The 24,894-nt window shown below is 30.7% G+C and overlaps 1 protein-coding gene across 1 annotated transcript in view; it reads left to right on the top strand.

Moving 5' to 3' along the window:
- Positions 1-6,980: 6,980 nt before the first annotated feature.
- The window catches only part of LOC134835422 (uncharacterized), a 55,650-nt gene continuing 37,736 nt past the window's right edge, over positions 6,981-24,894 (top strand). The window contains exons 1-2 of the mRNA XM_063850300.1: positions 6,981-12,848; positions 15,389-15,520. Coding sequence (XP_063706370.1) covers positions 6,981-12,848; positions 15,389-15,520 — 6,000 coding nt within the window. The remainder of the gene's footprint in view (positions 12,849-15,388; positions 15,521-24,894) is intronic.

The following is a 24,894-nucleotide window of genomic DNA, read 5'->3' on the forward strand; positions in this document are numbered from 1 at the left end:
TTATGAACTTAAAAAAATTTTAATTTTTCTTTTATCCTTAAAAATCTAAAAAAAAAAATCGAAATTTTATAGAAAAATTATTTGATTCAATAAAATCACGAAATTTTATAGAAAAATTATTTAATTCAATAAAATTACGAAATTTTTAAGAAAAATTATTTAATTCAATAAAATTACGAAATTTTAAAGAAAAATTATTTAATTCAATAAAATTACGAAATTTTATAGAAAAATTATTTAATTAAATAAAATTACGAAATTTTAAAGAAAAATTATTTAATTCAAAAACTTTTTAAAAAAATCAAATAATTTTAATTTAAAAATAAAAAATCAGAAAACATGACAAATTTAAAAAAAATAAAAAAAAAAAATTTAAAACCTTTTAAATATCCGAAAAAATAATTTATAAAAAGGAAAAAAATATTAAAAACGATAAATTTGCTTCTCGAGAAATTTTTACTCTAAATGAAAATCTAAAACAAAAAAATCCAAATCGCACAACTCGAAAACCCCTTTCCGTGTCTCACACACTTTTTTCTGTCTCTTTCTTCATTACCGCTGACTGAACATATTGCTTTTAATACCCGTGGCGTTAAAATCGAATTCTGTCGTCGTCATCGCATTTGCGGCAAATATTTCCAAGCAACCAGTAGTTGTTTTTGTTTAATCTACGCATCCAACAATATTTAATCCATCTGGTCACACACACAACATTTTTATCACCGCAACTCATTTCACGAAAGATAATTGCCAGATAATGTCGCGTTGTTAACATTGCGCGCTCGTCAAAGATAAAAGTAAAATTTTCCAGTAAATTCCATTAAAAAAAAAAATTAATAAAAATGGACGACGACGTCTTGTCACAAGCAAGTACTTCGAGTAAAAACAGTCGAAAATTCTCGTATCAAGGACCGCCGATTTCGTCAAAGGAACGTACTCGTCGCTTGAGTATCCTCTTGAAGCACCATGGAAGTGTAAGTTTTTGCCTTCTGTTTTCAATTTCGTTTTAAAATTTCATGTTTATGTGTCGAGAGCGAATGTGTGTGTGAAACATTAAAAAGGTACCTGGACCAAGCATTAAAAGTGCCATAAAAGAAAATTATAGTCCCGTGGTGTGTAATCTTGCGAAATTACACGCGCGTACACACACAAATTTGACAGTTAATGCCACGTCTCGAGCAAAAAGGCCATTTATGCGAGAAAAAACACGGATTTCTTTCATAAAACAAGAATAAAACAATAACAAGGAACATTTGTGTGAAGACGATGAAATAATTGAGGGTGTAAAAACAAACGAAAATTTAGTGTGGGGCTTCTCTCAATTGATTCTTGTGTCACAAAGTGTCAAGAAATGATTAAATTTCAATAAACAAAAAGTGTTATATGAAACTCTGGATTGGATTAATTAAAAGTATTTGTTATTTGAATACAGAGAGAAATTAAGAGGCAATTCAAATTCAAATTTGTGCATCTCATGAACAAAGTGAATTTGTGAGAAATTAATTGATATCAAAGAGTATCAAAAATGATCAAAATGCTATCAATTGACACGTTATTCATTCGGAAGTAATTGAAATATTTGGCAGTCAATGTCAAAGAAGTAATTTTTGAAGGCATTTTTATTTATGGCATGAATTAAATTAAAAATTATTAAAATGCCTTTAAGAATTATTTTAATAAATTAAAAAAAAATTGAATAAAAAAATTATTTTAGTAATTATTTCAATAAAATTAGAATTTTTAATATTTTTTCAAAAAGCTAATTTTAATTTTATTCTTTTTATCAAAAAAAATTAACGTTTAAAATTTAATAAATTAATTTAAAAATTTAATTTAATTTTTACTTAAAATATTTGTTCAAAAAAATAAAATTTTTAATATTTTTTCAAAAAGCATTTTTCTTAACAAAAAAATTAACTTTAAATAAAAATTAATAAATTCATAAAAAATTTACTTTAATTTTTATTTAAAATATTTTTCATAAAAAATTAAAATTTTTAATATTTTTTCAAAAAGCTAATTTTAATTTTATTTTTTTAACAAAAAATTTAACTTTAAAAAAATTAATAAATTAATTAAAAAAATTAATTCAATTTTTATTTAAAATATTTTTTATAAAAAATTAAAATTTTAAATATGTTTTTAAAAAGCTAATATTAATTTTATTTTTTTAACAAAAAATTTGACGTTTAAAAAATTATTTTTAAAATAAAACGAGTCATTTATATTTTTTCGTTATTTTTATTTTTTTTGGATCAATTCTTCTTAATTTAATGAATTAATTTAAAAACAATTTTAAAATATTTCTATAAAAAAATTAAATTTAATGTTTAAAAATATATTTATTTATATTGAAAAAAAAAATTTTTTCTTATACCTAAAAATTCTAAAAAAAAAAAATTTTTTTAAGGCTTAAATTTTTTTTATATAAATTTTTTTAAAGCAACAGTTGCCGAATCCTTTTCAGACGAAAAAAAAAACATTTCGTAATCCCATTTTTCTGTCTAATTATCTCACTAATCATCCGTTCACGTAACCTAATTAGAATTTCCGTTAACATCCTTTTTTTCATCTCGCTCATTTCTTCTCCCAAAGCAAGTCATTGCTCGCTTAATACTTTCATTCCATTTCATTTCTCTTGAAAAGTGCTTACTCCATGTCGATCCTTATCAAAATCGTAATTCTAATAAAATTAAGACAACACAAAAAAAAAATCATCTGGACTTTAGTTTTTCGTCGATTACGTCTACATTTTTATTAATAACCGTTCGTTATACAACTTGTTCTTGTTATTCTTCCCATTCGTAACAAAGTATCGCAGACGAATCCTTGCCATTGTCGAAAATAGTCATGAATGAACAAAATGAACACGGTGCGCGCTCGTTTCCATGCCATGTGGAGTCCATTCACTTTTATATTTTTTTTTTTTTTGTATTTTGCCCCCCGTACGCATCTCGTACTACTACTACTACTCCGAAGGGGGAGGGAGGGATGTAAATACACACACACAGCCCGTCGCCGTGATCGATATATATTCGTTGAGTCAGTTGGCGCATGCACTCTTTTTTGTGTTGTGCCCCACAGAAATCTACGGCATGTACGAAGAGGACGAAAAATCTACTACGACAATTTTCTGTTCGAACAAATAACGTCATTTTGGGTGTGTATTGGTTACCTTAGCGGATCTCCATCCCAAAATAATCAAAAATTTACGAATTTCCCAGACAAATTGTGACTAAAAGAGGTCATCAAATCCGGAAAACTGCCAATTTTCGTGCCAAAAATGGACTGTAAACCCCCAAAATGGGGCAAAAATCAAAATGTTTTCATTTTTGCTGCAAATGTATGTGTGAGCCTCATGAGTACCGTCTTTCGTGGTATTAGTGCCATTTGAGTTACTTCTCGACAACGTACCAAAATTGTGGATGAAAAGTTTCCCATTTTCCATTTGTCGCTGTCACATCGCGGTTCTATCTCGCCAAAAACTCACACAAAAAAAGGGAAAATAGCTAAAAAAAAATTTAAAATTATCATTTTGTAAATTTTGTCGCTTAATTGTTGAATTAAATTCGACGTTTTTCCCTTTAAATCGTCGCAAACGAGCGTTTTCGGTATCTCGGTGCTTTAATTTCTGCGAAAAAAGACGGAAAATCAAAGAAGTGATTAAGAAAAAAAAAAGTTTTTCTCACGAGCTACGCCATTATACTAAAATCTCAAACTTGCAAAAAAATTTCTTGTGTGACAGAAAAAAGTGTTTCAAAACTCAAAATTGTGCATAAAAATTCGGAAATTTGTGGATAAAAAATAATTTCACACCCAACTCGCATTACTATACAAGAAAAAGCGAAAAAAATTCACACACAAAATTTTTCCCGTCGTCGTTTTCGTTCAATCTAAGGAAAAAGAACCTATATGTGTGTGCGTGTATATGTGTCTACTAGCTATATTATATACCTACAGTGTGTAAATATAAATAAATAATGAAATAACACTAACTAGAGAAACATAGAGTGACATAATATCGCTACAACATTACAACAACAACAACAACATACACTACAAGAAAAAAAAATAATTAAAAAAAATTATTTAAAAATTAATTGTCCATTTTTTGAATAAAATCTAATAAAAATCTACAATCTCTGTTGCTTCAAATATACAACAAAATACGAAAAAAATCATTTTTTGGATGGAACTTCACTTTACAACACAACGACTTCTGTGTACATGCATAAAAATGTTGAATTCACGCATGATCCAAGCATGTAGCAAGTGAAGTGAAAATATACACGAAAAAAAAATTTAATACAAAAAAAGTCAACAGCAAAAAAATAGAATTTACAACATTTTACAAAATAAAATATTCTACAGGATTTATACAAAAAATTTTTCTCAACATAATATTTCTTATTCTTCTACTACAACAAAACAACAACAACAACTGCACACACCAATAATCTTATCAATCTATAAATATATATGAAAAAAAAAATTGCTAGTGATAAATAAAAATAGATAAAAATAAATAAATAAAAAAATCACACAAGTGAAATACAAATAAAAATAATAAATTATTCAAACGAATTTCTTAATGCATATCATATCGAAATAAGTTCACACAATAATGTACGAAAAATCATAAAGCAAAAAAAAAATATAAAGACAAAGTAGTGATATATAAAGCCTATCGATCGGAAAATGATACTGCCGCACACCAATGATAATAATGATGAAAAGTTCGAAAGTGATATGTGAGCCTCTATCGTCGCGGTATTAAAAAAAAAAGTTTGAGAAGTGTAGGCGTCATTTAAATGAGACAAAGCTTGATTTTTATTTAATGGAGTTTGGTTCGGAAAAAAGTTAGGCACGGATTATGGCTATTTTTGTAAAAAGCAAAGGAAAATGTAATCAATGATTTAATCGAGTGGTTATTAGTCACAGTTAGGATTGTTTTTTTTTTAAGGAAAAATGGTTAAAATATTTCTAAAAATTTATTATTTAGGTTTAAAATTATTTTTTTAAATTATTATTATTATTATTTTTTTTTTTTTTAAATTTTTAGGATTTTAATTTATATAAAAAAATACTGAATATCCGGAATTTTTTAAATTAAATTAAAAATTAAATTAAAATAAAATTTGAAATTTTAATTTATTTAAATTTAATTTATTGAATTGAATTTAATTTATATTTATTTTTAATTTAATTTAATTTTAATTTATTTTTTTTTAATTTTTAATTAAATTTAAATTAAATCTGTGCTCAAATTTATACTTTTATTAAAAAAAAAAAAAATAAAATTAATGTTAATTAATTTTTTTATTTAAAAAAAATCCTGAATATAAGAAATTTCATAAATTAAATTAAAAATTTATTTAAAAATTAAATTGAACTATAATTAATTAAAAATTTGATGAATTTTATTTAATAAGGAATTTGAATTTAATTTATTTATTTTTAAAAAATAAATTAAATAAAATATGTGCTTAAATTTATAATTTTATTTAAAAAATAAAAGAAATAAAAATATGTTAGTAAAAAAAATTAATTTTTTTCACAAAAGAAAATTTTCAATGATTTATAATTTGTATCGATCTAGATTAGTGAAAAAGTATTACGAAATATTAATGTTATTTAAAAGAAGTTATTGATGGATTCTTTATAAGTAATTTAACGAAAGCTCATATTTTCATCAATAACTAACTTTTTAATGCAAGAAAAATAACATCAAAAACTTTTTCAAATTTTGTAAAAAAAAAAATTAACTTTTCGTTACATTTTTAATTAATTTAATTTTTTTTCTTTAACTTTTATTTATTTTTAAAATTAATTTATTATTAAAAATTTTAAACAATTTTAAATAAATTTTGTGAATTTTTAAAATTTCAAAGAATTTTTCCAAATTTTATACATTTGAATCAATTTCAAGCAATGTTAAAAATAAAAAACTTCCAAAAGTCATTTTTCATTGTTGAAACTTAAAAACTTTCAAATTTCAAACCAAACTCCATTAAAAAGTTTCTTTGTGTTGAAAATTTTTGCCCAAAACGAATGAAATTTTAATGTTTCGTAATCCGTTATGCGACGGCAAACTTTAGATTGACACAAATTGGTGTCAATTAGTCTCCATTTCGCATGCAATCCTTCTCCTTTGTGATTTCTCACTTTCGAACTTTTATTGATCTATCATTGGTTGAATTCGTTACAGTTTACCGAAACTAATCCGATTAATGCGTTGCTCGGATATATTTTCGGTGAACTTTTAACGAACTGTATCAACAATTTTTCGGTCTGATTTCAGAAATAAATAAAAAAAATCAACTAATAGAAAAAAAAATAGTGAATTGGTGGCATTTTCCTCTATCTACAAAAAATAATAAAATAATATCAACACTTATATACGTATACTCAATCTGTCAATAAACTAACTAACTAAATGTCTAACTGAGTGTTTAAAATAAAATATCAAAATGTCTCACAACAATTCAGATTCGAATAACGGAAAATTAGCGAATCAATTGATGAGCAACAGCATGGAAAGCGAAATGATGGATGAGCAGTTACGAGCGTCGTTTGCTCGCATGACAGCCAGTACGACATCTAGCAATTCGGGTGTCAATGAAGCCGTGATTCAACATCAGCAACAAATTGCCGCGAGTCAACAACAACAACGTATCGCTTCGCCGCGTCATCGTCAATTAATTCTTGCCTCGACATCGGCTTCGGCGTCTCCCGTACCCGGTTCGTCTCCGACACGCGCTCGAAATTTGACGCCAACTCGCATGATTCAGTCCGATCATCAACCGCGTTCGCAACCCATGTCGATTCCCTTCCAATCGAATAATTTGTCGCACGCCATGTCCTCGCAATCTTTGCAACACATGAACTACATGCGTTCCCAGTTTGGCGGATCGCAGGCTTCGTTTGCCGGATCCCAAGCCGACATGAAAAAATACTCGAGCGATCAGCATTTGGCGATGATGTACAGTGCCCAGCAACATTCTGACTACATTATCTCCGATTACATGGACAAAATTTCGACGAAAATAAACCTCCTCGAAACCGAGTTGAAATACGCTTGGCGCGCATTGGACTTACTTTCGGGGGAATACGGTAAAATGTGGCAACACTTGGAAAAGTTAGAAAACTTAACAGTTGAACAGCAATCTGTGCTTGCGAATTTAATGAATTTATATGCGTCGACAAGTCAAAATGCCGCCGCGACAGTTGCTAACCTCAAAGATCAAAAGCCCTTCTTGATGCACGATATGGGCGGCATGATTCCGATCGGAGCTCAGTTAATGCATCCGCAGGACATTGCAGCACTGAAAATGGCTCAACAACAAATGCACCAAAATGCCAAGGCAAATGTCGAACAAGAAGCTACCACGACGGAGTTTAATGAGATGTTGGAAGAATTGAAAGCTGATGCCATTCATAATAACAATCAACCGGATTACAATCAAATGCTACCATCATTGCCAATTTCCGGATCGGCGGGAATGTATCAAGTCCCAAATTTATCGCAAAATTTCCTGAATACGAACGAAGATACGACAATGAATCCGATTTATGATGAACTTGCGGAAAGTGTTAACGAAAGAAATACTCTTGCGGCATACGGCAGCGCACGCAATATCGCTGGAGCCCAAGCCATGGTTAATCCACGTGATCAGCTAATTCATAATTTACTTACGGAAGCGTATATCAAAGAAGGGTTCGAAGAAGGTATTGACTTAATGAATCTCCCGGATGGCATGCAATTTGAAAGAACAGCGCAAGGAGCCGACGACAAATTCTACCAAATGGGCCCCGACCTGTCGCTGTTCCAAAATGAAAACCCGCGCCTCCGAAATGTCGAGCAGGATTTTTTTCGGTGCGGCGAGATCAACAGAGATATTTATAGCATGAGCGGTACGACAGCGACAGTGACGGATCAGACTATTAACGCGCTACTAGCCACGCATCCGGACAACAGCGAGATCACCTTCGACCAAATTGAACAGTGTCTCGCTGCGCAACGTCCCTCAATTTCGCGTCCTGGCTCGTCGCTCGGCATGATATACGAGGACAACGAAGAACAAGAGGGCGATGGGGGCGGCGCGAGTCAAGAACACTCAAGATCCGACGATCCAAAAGGTCGAAAGCCGAAGCGTGGCAGCGAAAGACGTCACAAGAAAAAGCGACATCACAAAATTGACGCAGAAAATGCGAAAAATGCTGGTCTTACAAATGCTGAACTAAAATTGCTACAAAAACAAATGGAGGACTCGGAAAGTGATGAGAAGGAAACTCCCGCAGACTCGAGTTTCATGCGAAACAAAGAAGAACGACGTCAAAACAAACAAATTATTGAACAGCTAATGCTTGATATCGGAAACGCGGAAGATTTAAAGGGAAAAGATCAGGAAGAACTCGATGAATTGAAACGAATCCTTAAACGGGAAATTGATTTTTTTAAACGTATCAAAAAGAGAGACAAAAATTTCATTTCACTTCTGTTGAATCCCGTCACGAGCGTCGATAAAAATGCGAAACACGTTTTCGTGCAGAAAATCGATAAGAATATTCAAATCCTGAAGAAATTACTCATCAACGACAAGACTTTTTTAGATGCTTTTGTCAAGACTGACTTTCCGGTATCGAGCACTTCGAGCGATTTGGGTTCAGTTAAAACGCCAGGTTCAGATGTTTATGGCTCAGATCCGCGTTCTCGTTCCTCAGCTGATCTTTTTCGAGACTCGCTCAAGACAAGTAATGCTGAGTTACATGCCCAACTCAGTTTTTTAGATCAACAACAGGATTATTCGATGCCCACAAAGTCAACTTTTGGTTCGTCGATTTCTATTAAAAAAGCTTTGAGTCCTGGACAGACTAATTCTTCTGCAGCAATGACATCGACTTCGTCTATGCATAACATTTACAGTCAAGACGAGTACTTGAATTCGTTAAAAAAGAGCTTGGAACGTCACAATAGTATGTTATTCTTGATGCGAATACAAAATCCAGAGATGCAAAATAAATTATTGGATGATGAACAGTTAAGCAATCATTCGAGTAGTCCGCCTCCTCCAGCGCCCAATGGAGAGTCTAGCATTTATGGAAGGTATAGTGATGGTATTGACGAAAATCTCATCGCTACGAGTGGAAATCCGTTTGCTGCAGATATAATGATGATGCAACAACGCAGAATGAAGCCAGAACAGCAAACTGTGCGTCAACTAGGTGTCGAATATTCACCAAAAAAGACAAAAAGTGACTCTGGATTATCTTCAATGAGCGGTTTCTCGAGCTTTGAACGTTCCCCCAACTCTCCCATTCATAAGGCAGGCATGCTTTATCAGTCCCATGCTCCAATGCATACTCAAACGAAGAGTTTGTTGTCTGGGCAGTCCGATACAGGAGCCACAAGTACCGACTATCAAAACGAAATTAAATATCTTACGGCAATGCTAAAGATGCAAGAACAAGCAGCTACAGGACAAAACGAATTAAATGCGAACAATTTAATTTATACGGAGGAAAATTTGAACTACATACGAGAATTATCTAAAAATGTGCCTATCTGTTCGGTGTTCGAGAATAAGTCGATATTCGATATAAAAGAGGGAGGCGAAGGAGGTTCCAATTCATCGTGGAACATTTACAATCAGAATAATTTAACAAATAACGAGAGTTATGCGCAAAAATTATACAAATCATTGGCGGAAAGGCAAATTGCGGCATCACAAGCAGCATCAGGGCAAGCTTTGCAATTGCCAAACTACCCGGATCTCGTAATGAATGAAAGTAATTCGAGTGAGAATCAATTTTTTCGTGCCATCTCGCCCATTCCATCACCGCGAAATAAGCCGCAAAACGAAGAGGAAGTAGTTTATGCACGTCCCATGAAAGGTCCCGACCGCCAAAATCGCAATCTCACAGATCATTTGGTGTACTACCCTTCCTCGAGCAAAGTTGATTACAATCCAAACGTGAATTATTACGCACGTACTTACGTTCCTGATGCGCATCGTTCATCTCCGCACCACTCGTCATCGTCTCAAAATGTCTCTCAGGAGACCTACAACGCACGTACGCTCATCAATCAGCAACAGCATCAACAATATTTGCGTATGCAAGGCATTCCGCCATCCGCATCCTCGTCGTCGGAGCAACAACGCGAAGAATATCATCATTATTACGACGCACAATCCGCCCATCATCACAATAACTATCGCGGCGATAATAATTACCAACAAGCCCAAAATCATCATCATCCAGACTACCGACAAGACAACGGCAACAAACATCACAAAGGCGCCAAAGTTATGAATAAATTGAGTAATTGGGTACACAATATGCCCGAAATTAAGCTTGGAAAACTCACGAAACGACATCGATCGCATTCGCTGCCCGATAATGTCGATGCCAATAGTCAATCTTCGTCGTCGCCGCGTCACGGAAATGTTCAGCAATACATGCAAAATGCCCGTAACCGCGAGCCAGACTTCCAAAATGATGGAACGCATCACGGAAGGAAATCGTCGGCTTATATTAAAAAGAAACGAAAACAGTTTGCCAAGCAAATGTCGAATTTTATGCAAAAAGCTAAGCAGTATCGAAGACACAGTTTTACGCACAAACCTCCGGATTACGATGACATTTCTATGGATCGCCCGGCTTCGTCGTCGACACGACATACGAGTAGTGTCTCCGATACTGAGGGCGCTCAAAGTATCTTTAGCGACGAGGATTACAGTGTAAGCGAAGCGGAACAATTTGACGACTCAGGGTTCGAACAAATGAGACCCAAAGCTCTTTTTGAGCAAGTTCGAGCTCCTGCAGCAGCAGCAGCTGTCGTCAAGCCTGTTCCATCGCCACGGAAATCGTTGCAACCAAAGCCTCTACCGAGAACGGAAGAGCCAAAGTACGAAGACGAATATGAGCAAGAGGAAGCAGAAGAAGAAGAGGAAGAAGAGCAACAGCAGCAAGAGGAATATGACGACGCAAATGAGATCGATAACCTTTTTGCGACTATCGGTGAGGTAAAGAAAGCACACGAAGAAGAGAGAACATCACCACCGAAGGAAAAGCATGCTACGCCGCCAGAAAAGGCACAATCTCCTCCACAAAATTTATTTGAGACAGTCCAACCTGTCATTATCGAGGAAAAACCCGTGGAGCAACCGAAAGATAATCACTCCGTATCGAGCGTTATATCGCCCGAGCAATTCAGCAGCGATGACAGCAACAAAAAATACAAATTCCCAAGTACAAGCATGGAATTTGCCGCGAGTCGTAAAGTTGGCAAGTTCAGAAAAAAGAATTCCGTGACAGACGAAAGCCCGGGGGAGAATCAAACGCATTTACAACCGATCCAGAATCGAAGTGCGGAAGGCGGAAAATCATCGGAGAGCGATAGTGAAGGTCGCAGTGCGAAACAGGCAGCAAAATCACGTCCAAAATTGCAAACTGCACACAGTGTCTTGCAAAAAACGCATTCAATTTGCATCGAAGATATGACCGACTATACTTCGGAACAAAATGCACCGAAAGAAATCTTTACACCGCCATTAGTTGTAAGTCCTCGACCCGTCGAACAGCAATCTTTTGACAATCAGATTACGCCAAATAGCTCGCAACCACGTCAGCAATTCCGCTTCGGGCAACGCAGTCAAGCAAGCTTGGATGTTCCGCGTGGAAATGCCGACGACGAAGACAGTCGCAGTCAAAATTCGTTCCGTACGTCGCTTTCGTCGCGACGACAAAGCACAGAAGATAGCATCGACACCGACGACGAGTATTTTTGCTATGAGATGAGATATTTGGAGGAGATGGAACGCAAAACGCACGAAGAAGCGGAATATGTTGAACCAGAAACGAATCAAATCGACGAAATTGTTGAAAAAGAATATCAGCCAGCAGTTAGTTACTCGCCAGATCCAGAAGTGCGCGAAAACATGGCACTGCTATTGGAGGAATTGAAGGATACTGTTCGTGTTGCACCTGCTCATGAACCGACTTTTACCCAAGTAGATAGAAAAAGTAACAAATCAATGGATGCTTATGAGAAATTTGCTTTAGTGACAGATTCCGCGTGGCAAAGTAACGCAATAAACATCGAAGTAGATCCCGATGGCGACCGTTGCATGAAAGAACTCGACATGCTCGAACGCGAAATGAAGAAAAATGGCGGAAAGGAACTTTCGTATTTCGCAACCACTGAGCCAACGCTCGAGCCGTATACGGAAGATCACGAATACGACGAACGCTATTTGGTGCCAGCTGACAATGCACGAATGGATGACGCGTATTCCCATTCATCGGGAGCCACTTCGGGTCCCGATTCGCCGATGCAAAGCGACGACGAGTTCCCGGAGCAACATTCGCCGCGACACCTTGATGCCGCAAGTCGTCGTAGCTCCTTCCGTGGAAGCGATAGTCGTCGCCCTTCGCATCAACCTGAACCCGTAATTGTGTCACAAGAGGCGTACAAGAGTCCGCCAAGCGTAAAGTCACCGCCATCGTCGCATGCGGTGCCAGAAATGCGAGCACAAGACATCTCGCAAGACGACAGTTTTGAGACCGATCCAAAAAACGCGGTAGCTGCGCCCCTTGGTGGCGCAGCGTTTTCGATGGATCAAGCTGGACAGCTTCCCGCGCAGGAGGCAGAGGCCAAACCAAGTTCTTTTAAAGCGGCGCTCGGCAAGAAATTGAGCAACGAAGGGAGCGTTGACTCAATCGCGAATGGGCAACCAGGCGGAAGTCGTTGGAAGTTGCTGAAAACGCTGAAAGAACGCAAAATTGAGGAGCAAGTTAACCAAGAAAAGATCAAGGAAGAGGAGGCAACAAAAGACACCACAAAGGTAATTTATGTCAAAAATGCTCGTAAAAGAATTTAAATTGAATGATGTTACACTCAGACAAATTTCCGCCGAGATAAATCTTTTATTTTTTCGGCAACAATGAAAAGTTTGAACAAAATTTGTTGAGAAGAAGAGCATTTCGAGATAAAAAAAAACACGTGACTTATTTCATCTCGAGATAAATTAAACCACGTGACTTATTTTATCTCGAGATAAATTAAACCACGTGACTTGTTTCATCTCGAGATAAATTAAACCACGTGACTTAAATTCATCTTGAGATAAAATAAACCACGTGACTTATTTCATCTCGAGATAAATTAAACCACGTGACTTCATTCATCTCGAGATCTCGACTTATTTCACCTCGAGATGAATTTAACCACGTGACTTATTTTATTTCGAGATAAAATAAACCACGTGACTTATTTCATCTCGAGATAAATTAAACCACGTGACTTATTTCATCTCGAGATAAATTAAACCACGTGACTTGTTTCATCTCGAGATAAATTAAACCACGTGACTTATTTCATCTCGAGATAAATTAAACCACGTGACTTATTTCATCTCGAGATAAATTAAACCACGTGACTTATTTCATCTCGAAATAAATTAAACCACGTGACTTAAATTCATCTCGAGATAAATTAAACCACGTGACTTTTTTCATCTCGAGATAAATTAAACCACGTGACCCATTTTCTACAAACTGATAAAAAAAAAGCGATTTTTCCTTTAGAAATTGCTTTCCCAAAAATAAAACCAAAGAAGAAAAACTTTAAATTGAAAAGAAAATAAATAATGAACTTTTTCAAGAAGATTTTCGACACACAATTCAAGCCCATTTTCGGAGGAAACGCAAATTTTCATTGTTCGCCGTTAAAATCGTTCTTTTTTTTGTTCTAATTTGTTTCGTACGAACATGCAAATGTACAATAACAACAACATTAAAAAGTTCAAGCGTTTTCTACTTGAACTCTTGATAACAAGTTTTCACAAGTAAAGCTCTTTGCCTGGTTGTGCAATAAAAAGGAGGTTATTATGTTCGTGCGTATGTTGTGTGAATCTGTTGCTGATGCTCTCAGGGGCAATGAATACGAGACTGGGATCAAATACCGAAGGGAGATGAGAAAAATAATTTTGTGTGCTTTTTTGTGTGTAGGTAGAATAAATATTAATTGGACGATTTTCAGAACCTTTTTTTTTTCTTGTTTTGTTTGGTACAATGTTGTTTATTTATTTTTGTGACTTACTTTGCGACTCTACTTGTAATAACAAGTTACTTGTCCATTCCATTCCATTTCAGTTATTTCGTTCAAAAGAAAAATTGTTTACCAAGAAATGTTTGTTCCAGTTTTTTATTTATTTGTTTCACAAAAGATATGCTCGAACGTGAATTTTTGTACTATGAACTTTTTTTTGGATTTGTGGTCAAAATTATCTTCAGAGAAATTATTTAAAAAGAAAATAAAATTTTAAAAAAATTAATTCAATTTTATTTATTTTTTTATACAAAAAAAAACTTTTAAAAAATTTATGAAAGTCTGTAAAAAAATTGAAAAAAAAAATTAAAGTTTGACTTTATAAAATTTCTTCAAAAATAACATATTTTAATTTTTAATTTTTTTTTTAAATTCAAATATTTTTTTTTTTTTTAAAAAAAAATAAATAAATATTTTTAAATAAAAAAAAATCAAATTTTTATTTAAAAAGTTTTCAAAAATTAAAAAAAAATAGTTAATTAATTTTTGATAATTTATTAAAAATTTTTTATTGAAAATATAAAAAAAATCTTTTAAAATCAATTAGATTTTTTATAACAAAAATGTCAAATTTTAAATTAATTTAAAAATTTTCTCCAAATATTTTTGAAAAAATTATTAAAAATTTAATAAAAACTTAATTAAATTAATATCAATTTTTTTTTTCAAAATTAAAAAAAAATTAAATTTTTTCTCAAAAAATTAATATTTCTGCACATTTTCATAAACTATCTTTTTTTAACAAATATTTTTTTTTTTTTGCAAAATCTGACAATTTTCATCAAACAAAAGTCAGCAGTACAAAACAACATTTTCACCCAGATAAAATATTGCTTTTTGTCATTTTATGAAGCTGTGCATTGCCTCAAGCTGTCCGCATTTTTTCCATACCTTGTTTTCTCGGATGCTGTTTGTTTGTTTTTTTTTTTGTTTTTCAACGAGATTATGAGACTGCCACAGAATTAATTTCATTTCTCACTCTCTGGAGCTGGAAAAGTGAAAAAAATGATACAACGGCAAAAAAATTAGGTCAGCTCTTCGTCGTAATTGAATGCCATGCCGACAATAATGCATCTAATGGCATCCTGTTTATGTGCCTGCACATATTTTGCACATTTTAACGGAAATAATTATTAATTGAGTTGCAGCAGAGAATATTTATATGCTCGAATGATAGTAAAATAATTTGTGAAAACATGAAAAGTGCATTTTACAAATGATAAATTATTCAAATATTTCTCTTTCTCTTCGCATTTTCTTCTTTTGCAAATGTAGAATGGTGGCTCTGACGGTACCGGAGGACGTGGAGGAAACGGGCATCCCGGAGACAATCCTTTCTACAGCAACATCGATAGTATGCCTGATATTCGACCAAGGCGGAAATCCATACCTTTGGTATCAGAACTTGTAAGTACCGCTGAAAACTTTAAATTTTCTCAAAGCAAAAATTTTTTTTTGTTCTTAAAAATAAAATCTTTTGTTATGTTGAAATTCAGTGTCACACGTTGCAGCAACAATTCTGCTGCATCTCGACTTTCGCGAGGAAAATTTTAAATTATATTGTTACAAATGCTCGCGACGACAAAGAAAAAAAATCCTCGCCGAATTTGTTGTTTGTTGGCGGCTTGCCAGAAGCAAACCAAAAGCAATTATTATCTCTTTGAAAGTTTTATTTCATATATTTTTTTTTTATTTTGCACAACATCAAATTTTCAGTCAAACGACGAGACTCGAGAGTTTATAAACATTTATTTTTTTTATATATTTATATCCCCCGTCGTCACACGACTTCAGGTGTTTATCGTTCGTTAAATGTGAAAAAAAAGTTATTATGATCCAACTTCTGTCATTCATTTTTTTTTTCATATAAAAAAATTTGTTGAGAGAAGTTTTCATGATTTGTCGTGAAAGGAAAGTTGCTTCGAGCAATGACGTTAAAATATTTTTTTTAATTAAAATGCGGTATATTTCAGTTTCAGTAATAGAAATAAAATATTTCTCGGCATATAATTGAAGGGAGAAGTTGCATCGTTTGAGATGATCCTTGTTTCAATGGAAATACTTTGATGACTTATTCTAGAATTTTTCATTTTAATATTTTTTTTTTGAATTTATTGATTGAAAAGTTCGTTATGAATAAAGTTGTTCATTTTTATTCGAATTAATTCAATAAAACTTTGGTAAAAGTAATTTTTTATTAACAATTACAGGAAAAAATTGTTCAAATATTTTTGAATTTTTGTTTCTGAAGGTCAATTTAATTTTTTATTTTTTTTTATTTACTTTAAAACTTAGATTTTTTATTTATATAATTAAATTGAAGATCAATAATAGAGTTAAATTAAATTAATTAAAAATTCTAATTGAATTATTTCCTTAATAGAAGGATATTAATATTTAATTGAATAATAAATTACATTTATATGACAAAAATTAATTTTTTCAAACTTTTTGTAACTGTGAAAAATTAATTTAATTCATAAAAAAAGTATTTTTTTCATTGCTCATAAGGACAAATATTTGCTAAAACATCGGTTATTCAAATTTTTACGGTTATTCAAATTTTTACAGTTTTTCAAAATTTTATCGGTTATTCAAATTTTATCGGTTATTCAAATTTTTACAGCCCTGTTCCTCATCGACAGTCGAAAGATATATCGAAGTCATATGTCGACGATATGTCGATAGATATGTCGAAATTTCCCGAGTTCGGCATATCAATCGGGAGAGAATTACCGCTCTCTCATATTGTTATACGGCTATTATACAGTTCTTTCTCGCTTATAAAAACTTAATTTTAATTGATTTAACTTATTTTTATTTATAACAAAATAGTGTCAAATTACATAAATTATATGAATTCAGGTAAAAATATCCACACTGATCACTTGAATTGCCCTTTTTTTGTTCAGTCCGAACAGAATTTTGCTTAAAATTACGAGACTTCGCCATTGAACACCCGATTGTTGATCCAAAAAACGTTTATCTGCCTCCGAAATGCTGTTCTCGAGTCACTAATGCTCCAAATACAGCCTGAAACACGAAAAAAACTTGAAAATTTTGTACAAAATTAGATGAACAGCAAAACTTACCCATAATTTTCACATATTTTGATGATTTTCTGTTATTTTTGCGATGTAACTTGGCTTCGGAAGCATTTATTTCTCCTACATTTTCAGGATATCTGCAAAAAATGACAAATTTGGTCCAAATCGCTCCATTGTAAAAAAAAAATAAAAATTACTTAAAATTTTTTTGTCATAAAATACGGTTATTCAAAACCTTTTTTTCCTGTAAGTTGGATGCTTCATCTTGCCTTTTTGCATATTTTTAACCCGAAAATAAACTAAAAATATCGAAAATTGTGCAACACAAACAATACCGCGTGGATAAATATGATCGACTACACAAATGCGTACACATACGTGTGACAATTGCTCGTCAAGTGTCATCACGTACAGAAACGCGAATGAGTGTCGATGGGTCGGAACAGGGAGCTTTTCAAAATTTTATCGGTTATTCAAATTTTTACGGTTATTCAAATTTTTACAGCTTTTCAAATTTTTACAGCTTTTCAAATTTTTACAGCTTTTCAAAATTTTATCGGTTATTCAAATTTTATCGGTAATTCAAATTTTTACGGTTATTCAAATTTTATCGGTTATTCAAATTTCATCGGTTATTCAAATTTTATCGGTTACTCAAATTTTTCGGCTCTTCAAATTTTAATTCGTTATTCAAATTTTATCGGTTATTCAAATTTTTACAGCTTTTCAAAATTTTATCGGTTATTCAAATTTTTACGGTTATTAAAATTTTATCGGTTATTCAAATTTTAACTGTTATTCAAATTTTTCGGTTATTCAAATTTTATCGGTTATTCAAATTTTTACAGCTTTTCAAAATTTTATCGGTTATTCAAATTTTATCGGTTATTCAAATTTTAACGGTTATTCAAACGGTTTAACGGTTATTTTTCACTTTTATTTCACAGAAACCATCATTCTTTAAAAATAATCCCTTTAAGCGACCTTCATTTACAAAATTACGTGTAATTTTCGGCTTCAACAAAATAATTATTCACATTCCTTTATTCACAAAAAAATTTTTTTGCTGATCCACATACGTTTGGTTTCTCGAACGTCACAAAACAACCCAAAAAACATGACGCACATTACGGGATTAACTCAATAAAACTCAATGTGTGGCAGACATGCGACCATGAATTAAACCGTCAAACGCGTTCCATTCATGTGTGTGTGAGAGCTTTCACAGTTCCACATAACCATCAGCGAACGCAAAAAACAAACAAAATTTATTATCACAATACTGTCTGTCACTCTTTTTCCTTAATTTATTGGGATCATGATGCAACAAATACGAGCCCTGTCATGCAATGCTCCTCCCGATGATATATAACGCAAATTTTATTTTTTTTTTCAAATTTATGCAAAAATTGAACACATTGGCGAACGATAAACGTAAAACATAACAAAAAATAATTGAGTTATCGATAAAAAAAAAATTTATATCATATTGAAGGGGATACTGTTTTAATTTAGAAATTTTTCTGCTGTGTAACGTAATTTTGATGCAGAAAAAGAGTTATTACATTTTTTTTAAATTTTTTTTTAATTTTGTCGGTGATGATGCCTTCAAAAGTAGGTCAGATATCAACGAGTCTCGTTATGATTGAGAGAAAAAAAAAGTTGTGCTTCATATTGAAGTCAGAAGTACCTCTCGAACATTTCAGTTAACTGAAGAGGAATACATTCACATAACATGATCCTTATCCGGCATTGTTTTAACATTCGTGTCTGTGATAAGGGATGATTCAATTTTCTACGAAACACGAATTTTTTGATTTAAATCGCTTTCGGTTCACTCAACAATGAAAAAATAAAGGTTTAAATTTTTTTTTTTTTTGACATTTGAACCGATTCAAAAAAAAAATTTTTTTTACATAAAAAAAACGTTAAACTAAAAAAAATATCGTAAAAAAATTATTAATGTCTTTAATTTTTTTATTTTTTTTTCTCCTCTCTCTCTCTCCAATTTTTCCAAACAAATCAATTACCCGTCGAAAATAAAACAACTTTGCATATAAAAAAAAATCGAATAAAAAAATTATAAAAAAAAATTAAAATGGACTGCAGGTTCTCAAGGTATATAAAACATTCAAAATAATAATTACAAAGTACTTTTGCTTAGCAGTAAATTTAAATTATTAAAATATTGTTCTTGTTATTTTTGAAATGTTTTCAAATCTTTGTATACTACAAAAAAAAATATACAAAGTTTTTACTTTTGTATTTTTAAATATTTATTTTTAATAAATTTTTTAATAGAAGCTAGATTTTTTTTAATTTTTTTTTGAATTATAAAAAAAAATAAATAAATAGTATTTTAGAGTAGAGAGCAACAAAAAAGCATAAAAACGAGTGGAAATTCGGTTCATGCGAATATTTGACGCGTGCGATTGAATTTCCACTCGCGTAGTTTTGAATGATTTCTTAGAATGCTTTTTATATATAAATTACTTAAATATATTCTTATCACTTTTAACGCACATTTGCGCATTTCACATGGAAACTTTGAACACTCATATCGCTTAAATTCAAGTTTGTGAAGTGTTTTTTTTGCATATTATACGTTCACTAATTATTACACACATTTTGCATTTCTATTTTTATCATTGTTTGAAAATTGTTCTGTTTTTTTTGCAATTATTTCATAATATAATATTTATCAAGGTTGTTACTCGTTTTTATGTTTCTACATGAAAAAGTTACAAAAAACATACATTTAAGTTACAAAGTTTGTGATAAGTGAACACAGACACTTTTGACATTTAAATATATATTTTGTGCCAAAGTAATGTGTGATAATCTCCGTGCGAGTCTCAGATGATGTAAAAAGGTACAACACCCCTTTTTTACGTATGTGCGGTAGATTTATCTTTCGTAATGGAGAAAAAACATTAACGATGATGATGATGATGATACTTTGTAAAAAAGTAACGGATCTAACGAATTTTTTGTTCTAAAATATTTTTAGCAAAAAAAAATTCTTTAAGTTTTAATGCTTGGTTTGAATTAATTAGATTTTAGGATTTTTGAGAATTTTTCAAAAATAAAAAAAAATTCTCAGGTTCCGTCACTGCTCGTGCACGACATAAATCTACTCACAAAATCAAAATTATCTGCTGGTTGGTTTTGTGTTTGGTTAAAATTACCAAAGATTCGTTCGTATGAAATACCTGAGATAGCTTTGCTTCTCTCATTTACTGTTTAATTGATGAAATGCGCAACAAGGGTAGTGTTAAGGTTGACAGTGATGATGACAAAATAATGTCCCTCTAGTTGCTGACCATCTGTTTGTTTCACATGAATGTGATACACGGACAAGGAAGTAAAAGATTTCAGTAAATTACCAGACGTCTCCACATAGTGATGATAAATTTGAAGGGTAGTTCGAAGTCGAATCAATTATTTATGGGGTTTGTCTTGTTTTTGTAATGTACTCTATTTTTGATAAGATTTTGTCAGGAGTAGGCAATCAATTGTAATTTTGTGAGAATTTTTTTATATTAATTTTTCTATAATTTAAAAAAAAATATTTTTTAAGTGTTGCTTAATTCTTAAATTAATAAAATATTTCAAAAAAAACGAATTAATGTACTATTAAATATTTAATAAATTAATTTAAAAAAAAATATTTTGGTATATTTAAAAAAAATTATTAAATATTAAATAAATTTTATTTTTAATTTATGAAACTTAATCATGTAAAAATTTAAGGTTTTATTAGTTGTAATTTTGTGAGATTTTTTTAGGATTCTCCTAATTTTTTTATTTTAATTTTTTTTTAATTAAAATTTTATTTAAAAATTTAAAAATTTTAATGATATTTAATTATTTATTAAATTGAATATATTTTTTTTATAATTATTTTATTTTTAAAAAAATTATTTTTATATTAAAAATCAAAAATTAAATAAATTTAAAAAATATTTTTCAAAAAAAAATTTTTAATTTTATTTAATTTTTGATTTTTAATCAAAATTGTAAATAAATTTTTAAAATTTTTAATTTATTTAAGAAGATAAACTACAAAAAACACAGAAGAAAATATATTTAAAGTAATAAGAATATTTGTATATTAATTTATAAAAATATTTTTAAATAATTAAAAAAAAATTTTTTTTTCAAAAATTTTTTGCAAATGTCTAATTTTCTCACAAAATAATTTTTTTCCTGTTGATTCATAACCTTCAAATATTTTTCGGTCGTTATTTACATAAGAAAATAAAAAAAAAAACAATCATCCAATTGAGACGAAGAAAAAAAGAAATAATGAACATTTTTACGACTTCTTATGAATTCAAGCAGACAAAAAAAAATATTCAAATTTTAATTTTTATTTTGTTTTAATTCATTTGCATAATTTTTATATTCAACTCGCTATACAAAACGTTTTTTATTTTATTAAAAAAAAAAACGAAAAAAAAAAATTACAAGTTTATTTATAAAATTTTACAGAAATTTTGTAGTCACTTTTTGTCATTAAAACTTTTTCTCGTCTTTGCGTTTTTTTTATTTACTTTTTTTTAAAAAACAATCAAATTTTCATTTGACAAAAGTAGAAAATAAGTGAAAAATCTAGTCGTGGCGTGTGTTATGTAATACTTTTAAGAAGGGAAAACTGAAATCTGTTTCTTCTCGTTTTCTCTATAAATTTATAAGTCTTAAAGCTTTTCCGTATTCCATTAAATTTTCGCAAAAACCATAATCTGTTTGGTTTCCTTCTTCGTCTTCGTGGCATGCAGGAAAGAAAAATGCGTGATTTTTTTTCTACAAGCACTAAAAGCACATGCCACAAAGTAGCTACGAAGAAAAAGAAACATTAATCCCGTTTATTTTATCCGTACAGTTCTAACCGTTTATTCTCACGTAAATTGCGCTAATAATTTTATGGTTAAGTCTAGCTGTGTGCGAACGAATAAAAGAGGAAAAGAAATTTAATCGGGCACAACAGATGTTCCACACTACAACTCGCAGTACATTATGTTTGTTTTAACCTCATTTAACGAGAATAATGAAGGTTAATTATTATTTTATTTTTTTTTTTCATAAACGTGCTTCTGACTGACCATTGGAAATAGGACGTACAGTACATTAAAATTTTATAATGTTTTTTACCACGTGTTTGGCGCCCAGCTTTATGCGATTATGATTATGGTTTAAATGCCCATTTATTAATTCTAGAAATATATGTTCAACTTTAATGATCCGTGGCGCAACAGTTTACACATAAATGATGCTTGAAATGCGTTTTATTGCCTCAGGAATTGAAAAGTGGTTGATAAGGAACATATTTGGTATTAAATTAACACTATAAGGAGCTAATTTTGCTTCATTTTAATACTTTTAGAGACAAAATGTGTTAAATTAACCCTTTATGATCTAATTTCGGTGTCTTAAAGGGTTAATTTAACACATTTTGTTTTTAAAAGCTTTTATACGAATTTATTTGAAGCTTAGTGGGATTTAATTAATACCTTCAGAGTTCCATTTAACACCAAATGATACTAATTTGACATTTGAAAAGCCAAAAGTAACATCTCAAGGTATTAAGTTAACCCTTTATGACATAGCTTTAAGATCATGAAGGGTTAATTTAATACCTAAAGATATTAATTTTGGCTCTCGAATGTCAATTTAGATTCATTTGGTATTAAAGTAACTCTGAAGGTAATAATTAAATCCCACAAAACTCTAAAAAATCCGTATAAAAGCTTTTAGAGGTAAAATGTGTTAAATTAACACCTAATGGCTTAAATTTAGTACCTTAAGGAGTTTAAATAGCTCTTCAGAGTGATAAATTAATCTTAGAGGAACTTAATTTAACCACTTTAAAAAATTTTATAGAGAAGAAAGATGTTAAATTAACCCCTTATGGTTTGAAAATTATATCATAAGGGGTTAATTTAACATCTTTGAGAGTTAATTTAATACCTTTAGATACTAAAATGATGCTTTTGAAGCTTAAATTAACTAAAAGTTTCAGCTTTGAATTTCTAAGGGCTAAATTAATACCTTCAATGATGTTAATTTAATACCTTTGGATGTTAATATAACTCTTGAAGGTATTAATTTAACTGCTTTTCACATAAAATTTAATTTTTAAATAATTCAATTTTATCTCTAAAGACCTAAATTTAATACCTAAGTCATAAAAAACCATCTTTTCGATTATTAAAGCTGCTCCAAACCATAAAATACCAGCCGCCTCCTCCACACGTGACTTAATTTCAATAAATCCACGAAGAAAAAAAATGTATTAGGAAGGAAAAATGAAAGAATTACCGGATGCTGTCCGGAAAATATCAAATACACACGCATGACACAGACATTCTCTGCTGTATTATATAGAAAATAGCAGAAAAAGGATGTGTCATAAATAATTTTTTTCTTTCATCATTACATTTTGCTTTATGCTCTTTTCCGTTCTCCAGTAGCGTTTGGCACAGTTGGGCATCGCCCGTTTGTTTCCATTTATATTGTCACAACTTACATGTCTATCATAAATTTTTATCACAGGACAGTAATAATAATTATTACGAATCCTAGCATGATGGCGTGTCGAATCTAATTTTATGTCGCGTTTTGCGTTTGAATACAAAAACAGGAGAACGCCCATCCATCGACTTTTGACCGGAACAAAAAAATCACTTTTTCTCTTTTAATCTATTTCGAGAGGAATGATATTTAGATCCGTCGTCCGAAGGAAGTAATTTTCAAATATTTATGTGTGTCACTTTTTTGCCTTTTTCCCATTTCATCATGTGCAGAATGCTACTCAAACCCTTTTTTTTGCCTCTTCGTACATTCGCTTCTAATATTATTATCTTTTATCATAAATAAAATCACGTATAAATAGTGTCACTCGGTGCTTTCTGGCAACGTAACACACGCAGGCATTTGTTCCATTCATTCAGTCAGAAATGTTAATAAAATGGGAATGCGAACGAAATGCGAATAAGAAAATTCATGAGGTTGACAGACTGAATGTTCATGAAACATCCTTCAAGATTTTTTTTTTGTTTTTCCATCAAAACGAAGGTTTTTGTTTTTTTATCGCATCTCAAAAAAAAAAGATTATTAGGAAAAGTAAGAAAATCTTTTGGGAAACTCAAATTTCTTACAATAAGACAAAAAAAAAAAATAGAAAAGAAATAATAGTGAAAAAAAAATTTTTTTTTTTGAAAATCGGGAAATTTTAGGAAAATAAAAATTTGGTAGTGAAATTTTCCAAAATTTTCCGATTTTTTGAAATTTTAATTTTTTTTGCTTTTCAAAATTTTTTTAATAGCCATTTCCCTTGAATATTAATTTATTTTTTACATTTTTAAATTTCCAAAATTTCATAAAATTTAATTTTTGTGGAAAATTTTGGAAAAATAAGATAAGAAAATGAAAAATTTATTTTAATAAACCTTCGTAAAAAAATTTGGAATTTAAGAAATTTAAACAATTCGTAAAAAATCCAGTCAATTCTTGAAATTCTAAATTTTTTAAATTTTTTTTCGAATTTTCAAGAGTTTTCTGGATTTTTCACGAATACAAAATATTGACTATTTCTTAATTTAAAAATTTTTCTACGAAGGTTTTTCAAAATAATTTTTCATTTCCTTAAATTGATTTTTCCAAAATTTTATACAAAAATTAAATTTTATGAAATTTTGAAAATTTAGAAATGTAAAAAAAATAATATTCAAG

Source organism: Culicoides brevitarsis, chromosome 3 (genome assembly GCF_036172545.1).
Source record: "Culicoides brevitarsis isolate CSIRO-B50_1 chromosome 3, AGI_CSIRO_Cbre_v1, whole genome shotgun sequence".
Lineage (NCBI taxonomy): Eukaryota > Metazoa > Arthropoda > Insecta > Diptera > Ceratopogonidae > Culicoides > Culicoides brevitarsis.